General features: G+C 48.1%; 1 protein-coding gene across 10 annotated transcripts in view; it reads left to right on the forward strand.

Annotated features, from left to right (window-relative positions):
• The window catches only part of Psd4 (pleckstrin and Sec7 domain containing 4), a 36,510-nt gene that overhangs the window by 16,066 nt on the left and 3,992 nt on the right, over window positions 1–16,452 (forward strand). For 5 of the 10 annotated variants that reach the window (XM_006233592.5, XM_039105177.2, XM_039105178.2 and 2 more), the window contains 12 exons: window positions 5,961–6,986; window positions 8,386–8,514; window positions 8,739–8,841; window positions 9,248–9,608; window positions 12,308–12,493; window positions 12,927–13,007; window positions 13,133–13,245; window positions 13,436–13,494; window positions 13,641–13,730; window positions 14,795–14,838; window positions 15,105–15,265; window positions 16,297–16,367. In XM_006233592.5, coding sequence (XP_006233654.1) covers window positions 6,072–6,986; window positions 8,386–8,514; window positions 8,739–8,841; window positions 9,248–9,608; window positions 12,308–12,493; window positions 12,927–13,007; window positions 13,133–13,245; window positions 13,436–13,494; window positions 13,641–13,730; window positions 14,795–14,838; window positions 15,105–15,265; window positions 16,297–16,367 — 2,313 coding nt within the window. In that variant the 5' untranslated portion in view covers window positions 5,961–6,071. Of the gene's footprint in view, window positions 1–5,960; window positions 6,987–8,385; window positions 8,515–8,738; window positions 8,842–9,247; window positions 9,609–12,307; window positions 12,494–12,926; window positions 13,008–13,132; window positions 13,246–13,435; window positions 13,495–13,640; window positions 13,732–14,794; window positions 14,839–15,104; window positions 15,266–16,296; window positions 16,368–16,452 lie in introns of those variants that run through there. The other 5 variants (XM_063283915.1, XM_006233593.5, NM_001134881.1 and 2 more) reach the window with 4 other exon arrangements.

Raw genomic sequence — 16,452 nt, forward strand, 5'->3', positions numbered from 1 at the left:
CAGGTATCCTCTTGCTCCCTCTGCCCTGCAAGACCAAAAGCAGTGCTGGACTAGGGATGTTGCTCAGTTGGAAGTCTTTGCCTAGCATGCACAAAGCCCTGGGTTTAATCCCCAACACCATATAAACCAGGCATGTCAGAGCACTTCTGTAACTCTGGCATAGCAAAGGTAGAGGCATTAGTGTCTCCTGTGAGTTTGAGGCCAGCTAGGGTGGTGAGTTTGAGGCCAGCTAGGGTGGTGAATTTGAGGCCAGCTAGGGTGGTGAGTTTGAGGCCAGCTAGGGTGGTGAATTTGAGGCCAGCTAGGGTGGTGAGTTTGAGGCCAGCTAGGGTGGTGAATTTGAGGCCAGCTAGGGTGGTATACATTTAACGACCTTGTAGTGAAAACTAAAAGAAAATGAATTTTTGATGCTCTAGGGTAGGGTAAGAGGGACTGACCTCCTGGTCCCTGTGTCACTCCTCTCCACCAGCTAGATATGCAGCTGAGCCCTGAAACATTCTCCCTAAAAAATGTCCTCCTGGTGAAATTGCCTGAAATAGCTGGAGAGAGGTCCTGAGTTCAATTCCCAGCAACCACATGATGGCTCACAACCATTTGTAATGGGATCCAATGCCTTCTTCTGGGTTAATGTGAAGACAGAGCACTCGTATACATAAGGAGCAGAGAGAGGGGGGGGGGAGGGAGGGAGGGAGGGAGAGAGAGAGAGAGAGAGAGAGAGAGAGAGAGAGAGAGAGAGAGAGAATTACCTGACTCGCAGAGCCCAAGAGTGGAACAGAGGGTGCACAGGAAGATGGTGCTGCTCCCTTTCCTACCTGCCTGGTCACTCCTCCCCCTGTATGTTCTAGAACACTAGATCTTTTTCTTGGTTTGCAAAGACATTCCGTCTCACCCAGACTGTGTCCTTAAACTTCCTGAGCACCACAGAACTCTGAAAAAATGGAGGGCTACTTTGTTTTGAAGGCAATAGAACCCATCTGGTGAGACATAGTCTTGCTGAACCATTCCTTGAAGCTTTTGTTCGGAAACCAAGATGAGAATTCCTTCAAGGCCAAAGAGCAGATCTCTATCCCTGGAATCTGCAAGGTGGAAGGAGAGAACTGATTCCCCCAGTTATCCTCACACAAACACAATAAGCTCACCCATGTGAGACGTGGGTGGAGGTGATTTCACTGAACTAAGGCGGTGGGGAGAAAATTCTAGATGCATGCTTAAGGTGTGCATGTGCTCTGCTCTCTTGTTTCTAGCCTGCTTCTGTCAAGGAGGTGCCTTTTTCATCTTCATCCATGGGTAAAAAGGCTGGTCTCGATACTCACCCTGCTAGGGCAGCTGTGATGGCCATCGAAAGGACTAAACCCTTCCGATGACCTCCTGAATGCATGGCCACCCAACCCATCCTTTCAGGCTCATGCTGACATGTGGGTGGGAGATGAGAGTCTGTCTAGGGAAGCCTTACACCCCAGCTCTCTCACCTGTTGGCTGAGCTAGAAAACCCTGCAAACCTTAGTTTTTTCGCTAGAGACAAGTGGGTGCTTTTGTTTGCCTCACCTATGGGGTACTTGAAGAACTGTACAGTTGGATAAGTAACCTATTCGCAGGGCCTGGATATCATTCTGTACCCACTCCCATGGCGTTAGGTTGCCAAATAAAATACAGAAGACCCAGTTAAATTTGAACTTCTGATAAATTAGTAGGGTGTTTCAAGCATGTCGCAGATAGTGGGAGTGCTAGAGTTCTGTTTTGTTTTTTGTTTTGTTTTTCATTCTTTTGGAAACAATATATATAGGGTATTAACCAGGCCCTTGCACATGACAGACAAATACTCTATTATCTATGTGTCCAGCTCTCCTACATGTTTATCCACTAAATTTAGCTACCCCACCATGAATGTTCACACCTCCTCCGCATATCCTGGCCTCTAGGAACTGAAGCTCACCTTTAGGCTCTAGAACCTCAGGGATCTCCTAGAAAGATCCTGAATGTCTCAGATCAAAACCAGTCTTAAACTTTTTGATCCACTTGAACTAAAGGATAATGATACCATTCCAAGGCATTTATGGATAGGACAGAGGAGAACACAAGCCCCTACCCCAGTCCTGAGAGACTCCATGGTGAACAGGAGCCCAAGAATTTGAATTGAAGGATAAGCAAGAATTCCCCATGCTGACTTCAGGCAACAAGAGTCTTCTGAGCAAACACTGAGAGCTGAACACCAAATGTGGAATGCAGTCAGGTTGACTTTAATTGTTTTAAAAGAATCTTGGTCCAGTCAAACCGCATACCAACCAATCAGCAGGTTTGAGTTTTCTTCCCCCCACCTCCCACCCCACCCCCATCCCTTTTCCTCAATTTCTCTTGGCCCCCTAGACCCTTCTCTCCCTAGGTCTTTCAGATATAAGACCTCAAGGATCTGCCCTCTCCTCTTTGATCTCTAGAAAATTATAGTTTCTCTCATCCTCCCCTCCCCACTCTCTATCTTTGAAAAATTCCAGTGAGGAACACTGTCTTTCTTCTAGGATAGCAAACTCTATAAAACCTAATATTCAATGGTGTCCATGGTAGCCCCAAATATATTCCACCATTGCTGCTTTATGTACTTGCATGCATGTATGTATGTCTGTATGCATGTATACCTACATGTCTGTCTGTGTGTATGTATGTATGCATGCATGTATGTATGCATGTATGTATATATGCATGTATGTATGCATGTCTGTGTGTATGTATGCATGCATACATGTATGTATATATGTATATATGCATATATGTATGCATGTCTGTCTATCTATATGTATACATGTATGCATGTATGTATTATGCATGCATGCATGTATATATGTATGCATGTGTGTATATATATGTATGCATGTATGTATAAGTACCTACTTGAAAAGAGACACATGGGATTCCTTCTAGGCTTTGGTGCCCATTCCTATTTCTAAGATCACACGTGTCCTGTCAAACAAATTCTGTAATGAGAGTATGTGAATCATTCTGGCTACATGCTTAGATGGGATTTAGAGGCTGAGACACATTAAGATGTGATGTGATGTCTGGGGGTCAGGGCGGGACAAGAGGAGGGATTACACACAGGAAAGGAGCCAGGCAGGTACACAGGGATATGGGTTTAGCTGGGAAGAGGAGGGGAGTATGAAGTTCTGTCTTGGGGTCTGGTAAGAGAGGGAGGGTGGGGCTGCATTGCCGCCTCCTCCAGCAGCTGTGAGCAGATAGCTTCTGTCCATCCTCCCCTCAAGCTTCAGTGTGTACCACACTCCCTAGTTAGTCGTAGTGCCCTTTAGTCTGTTTACTTGAGGAGGCCTTAACATGGTTCCTCCATGGTGATCTTAGGTGCACTTGATCCCTTGTGCCAGGCAGATCCAAGAGTGATCATAATTCAGGGAAGTTGTTAACCTAAGAGTATATCTCGTATTGTTCCTGTCACTGTGACAGATACTTGAGAAAAACACCTATAAGGAGAACACTGTTTTGGCTCACAGTTGTGAAGGTCCTAGCTCATGGATGTATGGCCGCACTGTTTTGGTTTGTGGCAAGACATCACGTCATGGCGGAAGCACATGGCAGAGCAAAGCCATTCAGTTCATGGCTCTAATGACCTCCTCCCCTAGGATAGGTTCTAGTGCCAAGCTGGAGGCAGGCCCGGAATGCGTGGACCTCTGAGGGTCTTCAGGTTCTGAGGTATGTTATTCCTTCCCTGAAGAAGGGCTGTTTGAGGCCTCTTACACAGAGAGCAGTGAGGGCAGAAATGAGTACTAGCATACTAGAGTAGGGCAGCCCCTCTTGCTCCTTTGACACAGACAGCAAAGGCTGTTAGTTCTCTAACTATCTGGGCCTGGAGATATGCTGAGAGATTGAAGGACGGTCTACAGTTCCTGGAGAAGACTGACAGGCAAGACCAATTTCAGACCATCTGACTCAGAGCTATGGTTAAGTATAGAAAATGCCTCTGTTTTTCTGAAATCTACCTTTGGGAGGGGATGAGTCCCTCTAAATAATAGAGGGACTTGAAGCCTGGTCAGAAGCCTTTCCCAGGTACTAAAAATTCAGAGCTTTCTTGTCATTGAGGAACTCCAGGTTTGTAATAAAGTATGGGACATGGTGTCAGAACAAAGTAAAAAGAAAAAACCCACATAGGGACTCTACTTTTCAGGGTCTTTTAGAAGGAGACTTAGAAGATTAGCCCCACCCCATTTCTCTCTGACACTCACAGGCAAAAGCTATGTCTTTTAGGTGACCTTAAATAGTCCATAAATGCCATCCAACCTTGGCGTATCTATTCAGCTCTCAGTGGTGAGGAGGGGTGACCCCAAGCCCTTTGGTCATTTATTTACCCCATACTTTCTACTGCTTGGCATGGAGGAACTGAGCCCCCTGTGGCTTTCAGGTACAGCCATCTCATCCACTTTACCACCTGCCCAGAGAATAGGAACCCAGTGTGAAGTCGGGCCTGGGAGAGGCTCCAAAGAGGGGGGTGCTAAGGGAGACCAGCTGAGCAGCATCCCCTGCAGCACAGGGGAAGTTCCCTCAGCAGAGAAGGCTGCAGAAGTTGTGCATTAAAAGGTAGGGGGTCTAAAGTCAGACCTGGGCTTCTCTTTCCAGCTCTGAGTCCTTAAGGCTTGGGCTCTGGTTTCCTTGTCTGTGTGACAGAAAGGCAAGAAGTGCACAGTCATCTTCCAGTGCCAGGACGTGTGTGTGCTAGTGAAGAGGAGCTACTTGGGCATAGGTGGATCTGTCATTCTTGTCTGTATGAGATTCAACTCGAGCTGTGGATTGGGAGCTCAGCTCACATGTTCACACGCGCTGTCCCCACATGTGTCTGGAACTTTCAGGCACGCCTACAGTCTTCAAGACAAAATTATAGTAGAAGAAAGTGAGATGTAAGGAAATATTTGATGGAACCAGGGTGTGTTTAATGCTGGAAAGGCATGTATGTCATACATCCTTGTACCTCTGTACTTCCTGGGGCTGGCGCAAGAGGGAAACAGGGTTCATCCTGAATGTCAACATCCAGTAGATTAAAACAAACCAGTCACTAAGAGGAATCAGGGCCATTCTGGCAGCCCTATAAGCTTGTGTTTCACACAGATGGTGGAGAGTCCTGCTTCTCAGCAATATCCCTACATGTTCCTTGGCTACATCTGAGGAGGGCCCACCTCCACTACCACAGGGAATGATTTACCAGAAAGTTTCTTCGCATTCGAAGCCTCGGGTACACGTGGCTACTGCTTTCTTTCTGGTCTCGCCCTCTCTGGAAGTCAAGACTTTCCACTTCATGAAACAAGCACTATGCTTCTTGGTGGAGCAGAGGGCTAGAGCTTGTCCTTCACAAGGCCGAGGGAGTGGGGAACATTGTAGGGCTTCTGCCTTACATTGCACCACTGTGCATAGCACATAAGGAAGCCACTTAATGAGCTGGCCTTGTGAACTGTGCAGGCCTGCAAACAGGACCCATACTCTGAGGGAGAAGGCAGGCTGTGGCCTTGCTCTCCTGGTGCCTGCTGCTCCTGTGAGCTTGCTCCTTTCTCCTTGCCTCTATAGCCTGTGTCTGAGTCTTCACACTCTGGCTTATATGTCTTCCCAGTTCTGCTGCTCTCATGGTGCCCTTAGGTACTCTAGCTGTTCCCGCTACACCTACTTCTGTCTCTCCATTCTCTTAATCCCAAGAGAAAGGCCTGATATCCATGCATTCTTTTTATGCTGAGCCACATTGGAACCCTTTGGCCAGCTGCTGGGTGTCTTTGGAACAAGTGCATACTGATTCCAATTTGAGGTTGTAAGGCCACATGACATGTGTGCTACACCCTTCCTCATAGCAGGACTCACAGGGTAGTAATGTCCCTTAGTAGATGTCCCAGGTGTGGGTTCTGAATGTGTCTAGCACTTTGGACATAGGACTTGAGTGGATTATGGTCCATCTCCTATGCACTCACTTTGTGCATTTACAGGCTAGATGTGGATTTCCAGTTCCTACCTTGGCTTGTGGACCTAATAATTCATGAAATGGGATTGTGAAAACAGGTGCTACCAAGGGCTTCTGCTCAACTGTCACTCTGTGGATGATGGGGGACCACCTCAGACCCATGGAATTTCTCAATATTTGCTTGGAAGACAACCTACAGCCCCATCCAGAAGCATATCCAAGTGAAGTGCATGGCCATCCGGGCCCTTCTGAACCTTGCCAGGAACATACTTGGCCATTTGACCCCCCTGAATCTGCCAGGCCTGATGCTCATCATGGCGACTCTGATGTGGAACCCAGTCACCTGGGAAACCGCCTGGTGCATGGGGAGGCCAGCCAGGCCCCAGCATCATCGAGGTCACTAGAGGACAACAGCTCTCTGGGGAGTCCACAGCAGAACCGGAGCTCATCCACCCAGGTGGTATTCTGGGCTGGCATCCTGCAGGCCCAGATGTGTGTCCTGGACCTGGAGGAGGAGCTAGAGAAAACAGAGGGACTCAAAGCAGGACTCAGATGCTGTATTCCACCGCCCTCTAAGGACTTCCTTGGTGATGTGGGCCTGAAACCCAGTCGGCCCAAGGAGGATGAAGACTCTGGGGATGACAGCAGTGGGTCTGAGGAAGAGAACCAGACCTGGCCAAAGAAGAAAATGCCAGGCTCCTCCCCAGAGTGGGGTGCTGAGGAGGACAGCATCTTCTTTGATAATCCCCTCTTCCTGGAAAGCCCTTGCTCAGACACCAGCACTGAAGGAGAATGCTTTTCCTGGGGCTACCCGAATTCCCACCTAGATATGAAGACCTGGCCTCATAGGCCTCAAACCCTGGATTCTCCTCTCCAAGAAGGCACAGGGCTCTGGACGCAAGAAAATGATCTGGATTTGGGGAGCAACACTGCTGACCATAGTAGGTGCTCCACCCCTCCATTCCCTGTGCCTTCCTATAAGATGCACCCCTGCTTGGCCTTAGGATCCACTGAAGGAGCTCCCATAGTACCTCCTGATCAGGTGGGTGAGGTAAGTTAGCTGAGGAAGCCAGCTGAGGGCTGTGTGGGGACATGACAGGGAGGGCCTCCTCGGGAGGCACAGGACACTGTTTAGAACGTAGCGTTTTGGGAGATCTGAGCTAATAGAACAGCAAACTGACCTGTGTGTGTATGTGTGTGTGTGTGTGTGTGTGTGTGTGTGCGCGCGCGCGCGCGCCAGCTTGGGGACCTGAGTTTGAATCCCTGGAACCCAAATAAAAGCTGGGTTTGTCAATGTACAGCCTGAAACCCAACACTGTAGATAAGAGAGTGGAGCTGGGGATCCCAGGAGCTCAATGGCCATCCAGTCTAGCCAAAGTAGCAAGCCCCAGGTTTAGTAAGAGATACTCCACCTGAAAAAAAGGTGGAGAGCAACAGAGGAGGCCATAACCTCTGTCTTCTACATGTTCAACATGCTCACATAAAAGCAACACACACACACACACACACACACACACACGCAGAGAGAGGGGGGGAGGGAGGCATGAACATATATACAGGCACACACACAGAGACACATAATATTCTCATACACAGATACACATATATAATTACACACACAGATAAACATATATTTTCACACATGCATACACTGATACACACATACACATATATACTCTCACACACAAAGATTGATTAATATAGACTTCAGAATAATGGGACATTTTATCAGTACAATAATGTCATTTAGAACTCAGATGCAAGTGAGGCCAGTAATCTCTCTGTCACCAGCTTCAAGGAGCTAGATAGACTGGCTCGGAGAACAAGCAACCTCTCCCTTCATGGTATTCCAAGAGATTCTGGGATCTTCTCTCCTACCTCCTAGGCATCCCCAAATGTCACAGAGTAACCTAAGCTGACCTTTGTCACACCAGAGAGCTGTCTATTTTAGGAGTCCTGTCCACTCTTTTGAGAGATTTCAACATCTTGTTTCTTTTAGCTCAGGATCCTTCATTTTCCTGTTGTACAGGGTCAGTAGATCAGGCCCTTGTTAGAACAATGACATAGGAGCCTTGATATCAATCAGGGTTTGTCACAAGTTATGTGAGACAGGCAGGGGGACAGTTTTCCCAGAAATTCTCTGCTTTAGAGATAAGAAGAACTCAAATGACAGAAGTCTGTAACCTTCTAATCTCTCCACTCCTAAAAAGCAATGGTGGTCAGAGCACTGCCGTCTGTTCTTTGGAGATGCCTGTCTGAGGACCTCCTTCAGGGGAAGCCTGGGACTCTTTCCAGGCAGAGTGGGCATCCTTCCTATAACACACTCCGTCTGGGTTGGGAGCAGCCCCATGTGTGGCCAACTGAGCAACTTGTGAGAAGGAAGGGTTTTATGGGGAGTAGGAAGGAGCCTGGAATGATTTCGCGGGCAGCTCAAGGGTCTCTTATTTCAGACTTCTTGGGAAGATGATGTTGGCCCTGGCTCACCTAAAGCACCCTCTGTAGACCATGAATTGATCCAGGAATCAGATAACTTTGGATCTGACCTTAGACCTGCCACAACACATCCTGTACAGCCTTGGGTAAGTCTCTTTCCCCTGCACCTAAGTTCTCAGTCTGTGAAGAGCCATGAACCCACGGATTTCTGAGGCTCCTAGGCTATAGCGTTTCTTCCATATACTGTTCTTCTGAACTGAGGATCCAGACTGTTGTCCATGGGGTCTGGGAGGAAAGACTCCCAGGAGGGAAGGACTTCCATTCGCTTCAGCTCCTTCCACTCTTCTTTGTTCATTGCTCTTGTCTCCAGGGCTCACAGATACCCCAAAGCCTTTCTGACCTGGCCCCACCCTTACATGAGGACCTGCAGGATCCTTCCAGGCCCCAGAAGCCTCTTATCTCCCAGAACGGAGGTGAGATCCAGTGTAGGGACCTAGGAAACTGAAGAGGCTGGGGGGAGGATTCGGAGTGAAGCAAAGGTTCTTGTTGGATTCATTGTACTGTGTTAGAGCCAGAGGTGCTTAGGATTAATTCTTCTGTGTCTTCATATATAAAATGAGCTTCCCAATGCTTATAGAACGAAGAGCTATGTACAAGACACAGCATTTCTTACTGGCTCAGCAGGTCCTGAGACCTGACCTGTCTGGGCAACTAGAGTCCAGGAACTGCTACCAGACAGACAAGGAGAGATCAGTGTCTGCTGCAGGACAGGATATCCTGCCTGGTGCAAGGCAGGTACCTGAGGGAGGAGGTCTGGAGGCAGCAGACAGCTGCTTTCCTGACTCTGCCCTGAGCATGCTCATTCCTGCTCTCCTGCAGGTGAGAGGGATGCTGGCTGTTTCCAGGAGCCCATGCTCTGCACCTTGGCCCCCTGGGGGAGCCAAGCATCTTTACTGGAGCCTAGCTGCCCAGAATCTGGGGGCAGAGGCTCTGGACCCCGGCCCAGTCCTGTGTCTTCTCAGGAGAGCAGTCCACAGGATCAGCTCCATAGCCTCAAGTGGCCACAAGATACCTCACACCCTTCGCTCCTGGAGAAGGATAAATCAGAATTGAGTTCCCTGAAGAAAGATGAGACAGAGGAAGTCCCAAGCCTGATGCAGGAGGCAGAGTGTGAAGATACATCCAGAAGTGAAGATGCTTCAGTCACCGAGCACCATGTTCACTTGGCTTCTGCAGAAGGGTGAGTCTCAGTACGGCTGGCTCCCTGCTTTGGGCGGAGCATGAGAAATGGACATTGAATTTAATGTGCTAGTGCTTTTTTCGATCCCTATGACCATATTATATGGATATGTTATATATCCATATATATATAATATATATACAGTTATATATATATATGTGTGTGTGTATATATATATATATATACAGTTTCAGAAGACTGAAATGTTTAAAAACATAAAGAACAGAAAGTTATAGAGAGTCAAGACTTAAATCTACAGAAGCAGAATCATTAATGTCCCCAGCTAGACACCAGGAGAGGAAGACCAGAAGAAGTTTGGGGGACTGACTGGAGCCCTGTGAAGGCTTGGAAGATTGCAGGTAGAAGCTAATGAGTAGAAATCACAGATTGTTTTTGAACTTGAAGTCAATGGGAGAAATTCACTGAAGTGCCTAGGCCCGGGTGCTGCCTGGGATCTCAACAGGGAGAGACTCGACTGGGACTGGGGTACTATATCTTGGAGCCCATAACCAGGGACCTGTATAACCTCAGAGCTGCAGCCACAGGTAGGAACAGGTCCACAAGGAAACCTTTTGAGGTGACTCCCTGTTCCAGTAAACTACCTCAAGGCTTTCAGCCCTTCTGACTATCAGTGAGGAAAGCGTTTTGTTTTTTTTTTCCTGGATGGCTAAATAGAAGTCATATTAAAGAGACTAACTGGAGCCAGTTGGGGTTAGACCATGGACCTAATAGCGTGGCAACTACAGGGTAAACCTTGTTCTCATTTCCAGGATCCTTAGGTGGTAGCAATAGAATGGTAGTTGGTGTCACACATCAAAGTGCCATCCTCTTCATGAATCAGGGAACTTAGTTGCCCCAGAGCTCTCAGAGGCTAGGAAACCATAGAAGACTTGAAATCTGAAAAGGGAAGTTCATTGTATCAAAGATGAAAACAAATCCAACCCCAGGCCAAAGCAAGCCAATTCACCTAAAGTGACAAACCCTTCGGAGAAAATGAAAGGTCTAACTTGGACTTTCCCTGAGTAAATGACACCAGATGTCGTATAAGTAAAACATTTAATTCTATATTTAACAGTATGCACAAATTTTTATTTCCTTTGCCTCTCTCATTTATACTTGGCTTTTCATAGTAAGCGCATGAAATCATTCTTTAAATATAGCTTTATAGAGTTATAACACATATAACATATGATTCACTGATTAACAGTATACAGTTTCCAAAAAGGTTGGACATAATTTTAACAACAACACTATCGACTGAATCATTTTGTTAAATCAGATTTTAGGACTCCCTTTATTATCATATTTAGATCCTCTTTAGATGTGAAGAGCCCCTGACTGTTTTATCTCTCCAGCATCAGTGGCCCAGTGGACTTACCTTTCCCCATCATTAGTGCTTTCCCTTGTGGTCTCTACAGATTGCCCCATTGAGGGATGGGATGTGGAAGAGGCTTAGGAAACAGGGAGTCGCCAGCAATGCACCGACTTACTGGCCCACTTGTTGGGGTGAAGGCGGCTGTTGATTGAATTCCAATGATTAGCTATTTCTCAGTGGCTGCTTCTCAACTTAGCCTCCCTGTTCTACACCTGTTCTAGCTGGTAACTTAGGGAATGGATACCCGACATTGGTTGTAAGGAGAACAGGAGTCAGGTAGGGCTGGGATTGAGAATCTTACTTTTAAGGTGTTCCCCGTGGTATAGCTTGCCTGGGTCACCAGCCAGTCTTATGGTGAGAGCTGTTAAGCCAAGGAAGGGGTAAATCAGAAACTTCCTCTGATTCCCCCAGTTCTTGCCACTCCTAAAGCCAGCCTTGCTCCCTGTTCTTAACCTGACTCTCACACTTACATCATATGTGGCTCTAGAACTAAGAGTTGGGTTTGGGACTCAGGCTGGGGCATAGAGGCATGTGAGGAAAATTGCAGATGAGAGAAACAATCCTACCTGTATTAGATAGGGTTTCTAGTCCTGTAATGAAACATCATGACCCAAGAAACATGGGATTGAAAGGAATAGCCACTGATAAATAGCTAATCATTCAGCTTACATTTCCACAGCACTGTTCATTATCAAAGGAAGTCAGGGCAGCAACTCAAACTGGGCAGGAACCTAGAGAGGAGAGCTGATGCAGAAGCCATGATAACCAACTTGCTTCCCTGCTCAACCTCCTTGTAGAATGCAGGACCACTAGCCCAAGGACGGCACCACTCAGCCTGGGCTGGGCCCTCCCCATCAATCACTAATAAAGAAAATTCTCTACAGCTGGATTCTTATGGAGACATTTTTCTCAATTAAGATCCCCTCCTTTCAAATGACTTGTGCTAAGTTGGTGTAAGACTGGCCAGCGCATTACTTCATCATGGGTGGGCAGCACAGCACTGAGGTCCTCAAAGGCTCCTCCTGCCACTTCCAGTGAGATAAACTTGAAGTATCTGGGCAAATGTGGCACCAGCTTGGCTCCACTCCTGTGGCTCTTGTTTCTCTAAGTCTTCTCTGAGATCTCCTGGTCCTAGCCTAGGCCAGGCCAGGCTGTCTTTGACCCTGTATCTCCAAGCTGAGGACATGGGTTCAGCTCCTCCAGATCCCAAGAGTCATAGTTCTAACCCTGAACTCTGGCCACTTCATCCTGTGGCCTTGGAGGACACTTGATATGTATGTCTAACCACAAGTGTGAGTCTGAGGACACAAATGGACTTTTCTAGACTTCCTGAGAGCCCCATGCCCCCAGAGGAAGCTCAATCCCCAGAGGAAGACTGGAGGCCATCACCATCTAGAGAGAAGATGGCTAATAGCATCAGAAATGACGAGGGGGCTTGGAACCTAGCCTTGCGCCTCTATCAACTGAATGGTTTTCGGAAGTCCGAAGTGGCTGCACACCTTCGCAAGAAGTAAGGGAAGGCAGTACAGAGGGAGTATCCCATGGGCGACCTCTGCTGGTCACTCACTCTTGCTCTTTCTCTGACCATATCCCTAGTTTCCCTCCAGCCTGATTACTACTTGTCCCCTTATCTCTGTCCTGGTTCCTCCCCATCCCATCCCATCTCCCCACCCCATTCTTGGCTAGCCCTGCTTGTTCTCAGTCTCACTTTAACTACCTTAACTCACTTCCCTACCCTTGCCCACCCCAGACTCTACTTGGCCTCTCACAGATAACACTGAACCAGGAAGCAGGGGCAGGCTAGACACTGGCTGCCATCTTGCGATCTGGCACCTAGCCTGGTCATAATTTCTCTTCTTCGGCTCTTGCCACCCTGGGGCCCCTCTGTACCCACAACTCAGTCTGATCCTTGGCACCATCTTTTTCTCCATTGCCCTCTGCAGCAATGACTTCAGCAGGGCTGTAGCCGAGGCCTACTTGTCCTTCTTCCAGTTCGAAGGTCAGAGCCTGGACCGAGCCCTCCGGTAAGGCCTTCTACATCTGAGGAGGCAGCAGTTGGGTGTGTGGGGTGGTTAGCAACAGCTGTGGGGGCAATGGTCTCAAGTTCCTGGAGAATGTGCCTCTGCTCAATCCTGGCCTTCTTGGGCAGTGGTTTCCTCCAGGCCCTGGTGCTCAGTGGAGAGACTCAGGAGCGGGAACGAATTCTCTACCAATTTTCCAAACGCTTCCATTACTGCAATCCTGGAGCCTTCCCCTCAGTAGGTATGGAGGGAGGGTGGAGGAGGGCTGGGGAAGGACCTGGGGTTGGCATGGAAACAGCATGTGTTTCCACAGGATTCTTTGAGCAACCGATGCCAGAGTCTATTGGGGCTACAGAGAAATGGGGGGAGGGGTTCACCCCTGGTGTGGTCCAGATTTCACTGAGCTTTGTACTTGCCTCTCTCTGGGGCAGATTCTGTACACACCTTGACCTGTGCAATTATGCTCCTTAACACAGACTTACATGGACAGGTAAGGAGTGGGGAAGCAGCCAAAGAACAGAAGCAGGGGTCTGGAGGAGGGGGGAGGGGGTTGTGGCATGAGGCAGGAGGAGAGGACCAGAGGCTGGGAATACATAAGGATGGGATATTCACACTGTCCCACTTCTCTGGCCACAGAACATTGGAAAGAGCATGAGCTGTCAGGAATTTGTAACCAACCTGAATGGCCTGCAGGATGGTGGAAACTTCCCCAAAGAGCTGCTGAAGGTATGGCTTCCTTACAAGGCTAGGGCCCTCTCTCTTTTCTCTGTCTATAGCCTAGAACTTTAGTTCCAAGGGGGGAATTAGGGCTTAGACACAGCTTGGATGAAAAGTCTTTGTGAAGATGAGGTTTGCCTGTGTGTCTCTGTCTGGTGGTATCAGTAGTATCTCAGGGTTTGTTGTCTGTACAAATTGATACCCTTGTACCTATAGACCCATACTCTATGCATTTGAAAATGTTTCATTACATTCTCAGGAGGGTTTAACCCTTTGAAGTCTGACAAGTGCTAGTGTCCTTGTATTGTCCTGTCCTGGAATTGAATGTATGAGACACAGAGTTCCATGTATGGGAAATCCCCATCTCAGGTTTGGGAGCTGAATGTTCCTGGTTTGAATTCTAGTCTTCAGCAGCATATCCCTGGGTCAATTCAGGTTGTTTCTGGAGAAAATGATCACCTCACTATGTCATTATCAAGATGAAATGAAAGCCGTCAAGGGCCATGCACTGTGTCTGGCCCCCACACACTTCATAAGCAATTGGATCACTGGTTCTTTTCATTTACTTGGTGATCGTCTATTGAATGTTTCCTGTACCCCAACTATCCTGCCAGGAACACCAGGTGTTCCAAAAGCAAGCAAGATGCATCCATGATACTACATCTATGACATTACTTCAAAGTTCTACCCCAGCATTTATTCATTCATTCATTTACCAAATATTTACATTGGGCGTGTTGTTCAGCAATGCTCCTTTGTCAGATAAACCTGGACAGAACAGTGGGTAACTCATGCTCCCTCTCAAAAGGCTAGTTTTGAATTTACTAGGCTTCTGCAGAGCAGAACCTTGGCTACTTCGCTATCTTGTATCTCTAGTGTCCAGCACAGGGATGGATGGGTGGAGAAATGGAAAAATGAAGAAGTGGATAAATGGATCATGAATGCTTACCTACTTGGGAGAAGGTCATCTGTGATGGGGTAGAGGGAAAGGGTGGTACATATGCCTGTAGATGTGTATCAACCACTTGAGTGACTAGACTGCCTGCCTCCTAATCTATATGCTTCTGTTCCAGGCTCTCTACTGGTCTATCCGAAGTGAGAAGCTTGAGTGGGCTGTGTAAGTGAGAGTTCCCTTCCTTCCCCTTCTTTCCCCATCCCTGTCACCCATTGTTGTCCACCTGAGAACTGGTGAGATTGAGGGGTCTACATAGTTCTTCTATGAGTGGGTGGTGCCTGAGGCAGGGGACTGGACCAGTTTGGGGAAGGGCAGAAGACTTGGGCAATATTGGTGAAGCCAGAACTGGTAAGGGGTGGGTCTAGTGCCTCAAAAAGCAGGGGGTACTTGTCCTACCAGCATCCCTACCCTGATCCTCTGCCATCCAGAGATGAAGAAGATGCAGCCAGACCTGAGAAAGACCAGCCCTCTCCCTCAGCTGGCAAGATAAGCAGCCCCTTCCTGCAGTTGGCTCAGGACCCCACGATGCCCACCTATAAGCAGGGTATCCTGGCACGGAAGATGCATCATGATGCTGATGGCAAGAAGAGTAAGTGTCTGCTGCTGGGGACAGAGGGGTGTGTAGGGAGAGCTCTACGCGGGGACCCTGTCCTATACTGTCCTATACATAAAAGAATGAGCGACCTGTGTTTCTTTTCTGGATTACCATCCTGAGTGCTGTATAAAATAGGTCTGGTTATCCCCAGACCCCAGCACCCCTGTGGTGAGACAAAACCTAGACAAGCACACTAGTGTCTCGGTCAAAGGTGGAAGAGGACTATGTTGCATATGGGGGCAGGAAGAGAGAAAGGCTTTTGGGAGTTGCTTCTGAGGACTGGCTATGGGGGCAAGTTCTGACAAATGATGGCACTTGAATGGAACCATGTAAGGTAAGAGGGTTTGAATTTTTTGCACTGTCAGAGCACATCCCTTAAAGAGCAAAGAGCATTGCAGAATCCACTCAGAATATGCCATGTGCAAAAGGAACGGCAGGGATAAAATCTGCCAGAGTTGATATTTACAGCTCATTCCCAGGGCCGCTGCCTGACCAGAGCACTCATCCCTGTAAACTAAGCTAGAATTACAAAGGAAACTCTATGGTGGCTAAGTGGGATACCCAGGGATGACCACAGGAAGTCAGGCCTCCCTCTGGCCAAGGACCAGGACATTAGGAAGAGAAAGAAAGGAAGACTGATGCTCAGGGGACTCCCCGTGTGCTCCCTCAGTGGGCAAACATATCATACGGTGCAAGAATGGGACTGAGTACAGTTATTTGCGCCTAAGTATGTGCACCTAGGACCGGGGAGAGCTGGTGTGCATGGCCATCTGTCTGTAAGTCAGTAGAGCATCTGTTTTTATGGCGATAGTTCTCTTTCTCTGGTTTTGTCTCTGTACATGGAGACTTGCTCTGTCTGTTTTGGTTGTACATGTTTGCTTGTGGCGGTTCGCTCTACACGCTCATGTGTCTCCTTGTGAGGTGGTGGGAGGGGTGCACACTTGAACTGAGTATGTCTGGATGTGGTATCAGCACCCACCTTTTTTTTTTTAATGTGTGTGTGTGTGTGTCTCCCCTCGGGACAGCACCATGGGGCAAACGAGGCTGGAAGATGTTTCACACCTTACTGAGAGGGATGGTGCTCTACTTCCTGAAGGTAGGAAGGGAGTCAGCAGCACGGGTCACTGACTCCCCAGGACTGGGGAGAAGAAGGACGGGAGGAAGGACAGAAACGTTCTCTG

The sequence above is a fragment of the Rattus norvegicus genome, chromosome 3, assembly GCF_036323735.1.
Source record: "Rattus norvegicus strain BN/NHsdMcwi chromosome 3, GRCr8, whole genome shotgun sequence".
In the NCBI taxonomy this organism is placed as follows: Eukaryota; Metazoa; Chordata; class Mammalia; order Rodentia; family Muridae; genus Rattus; species Rattus norvegicus.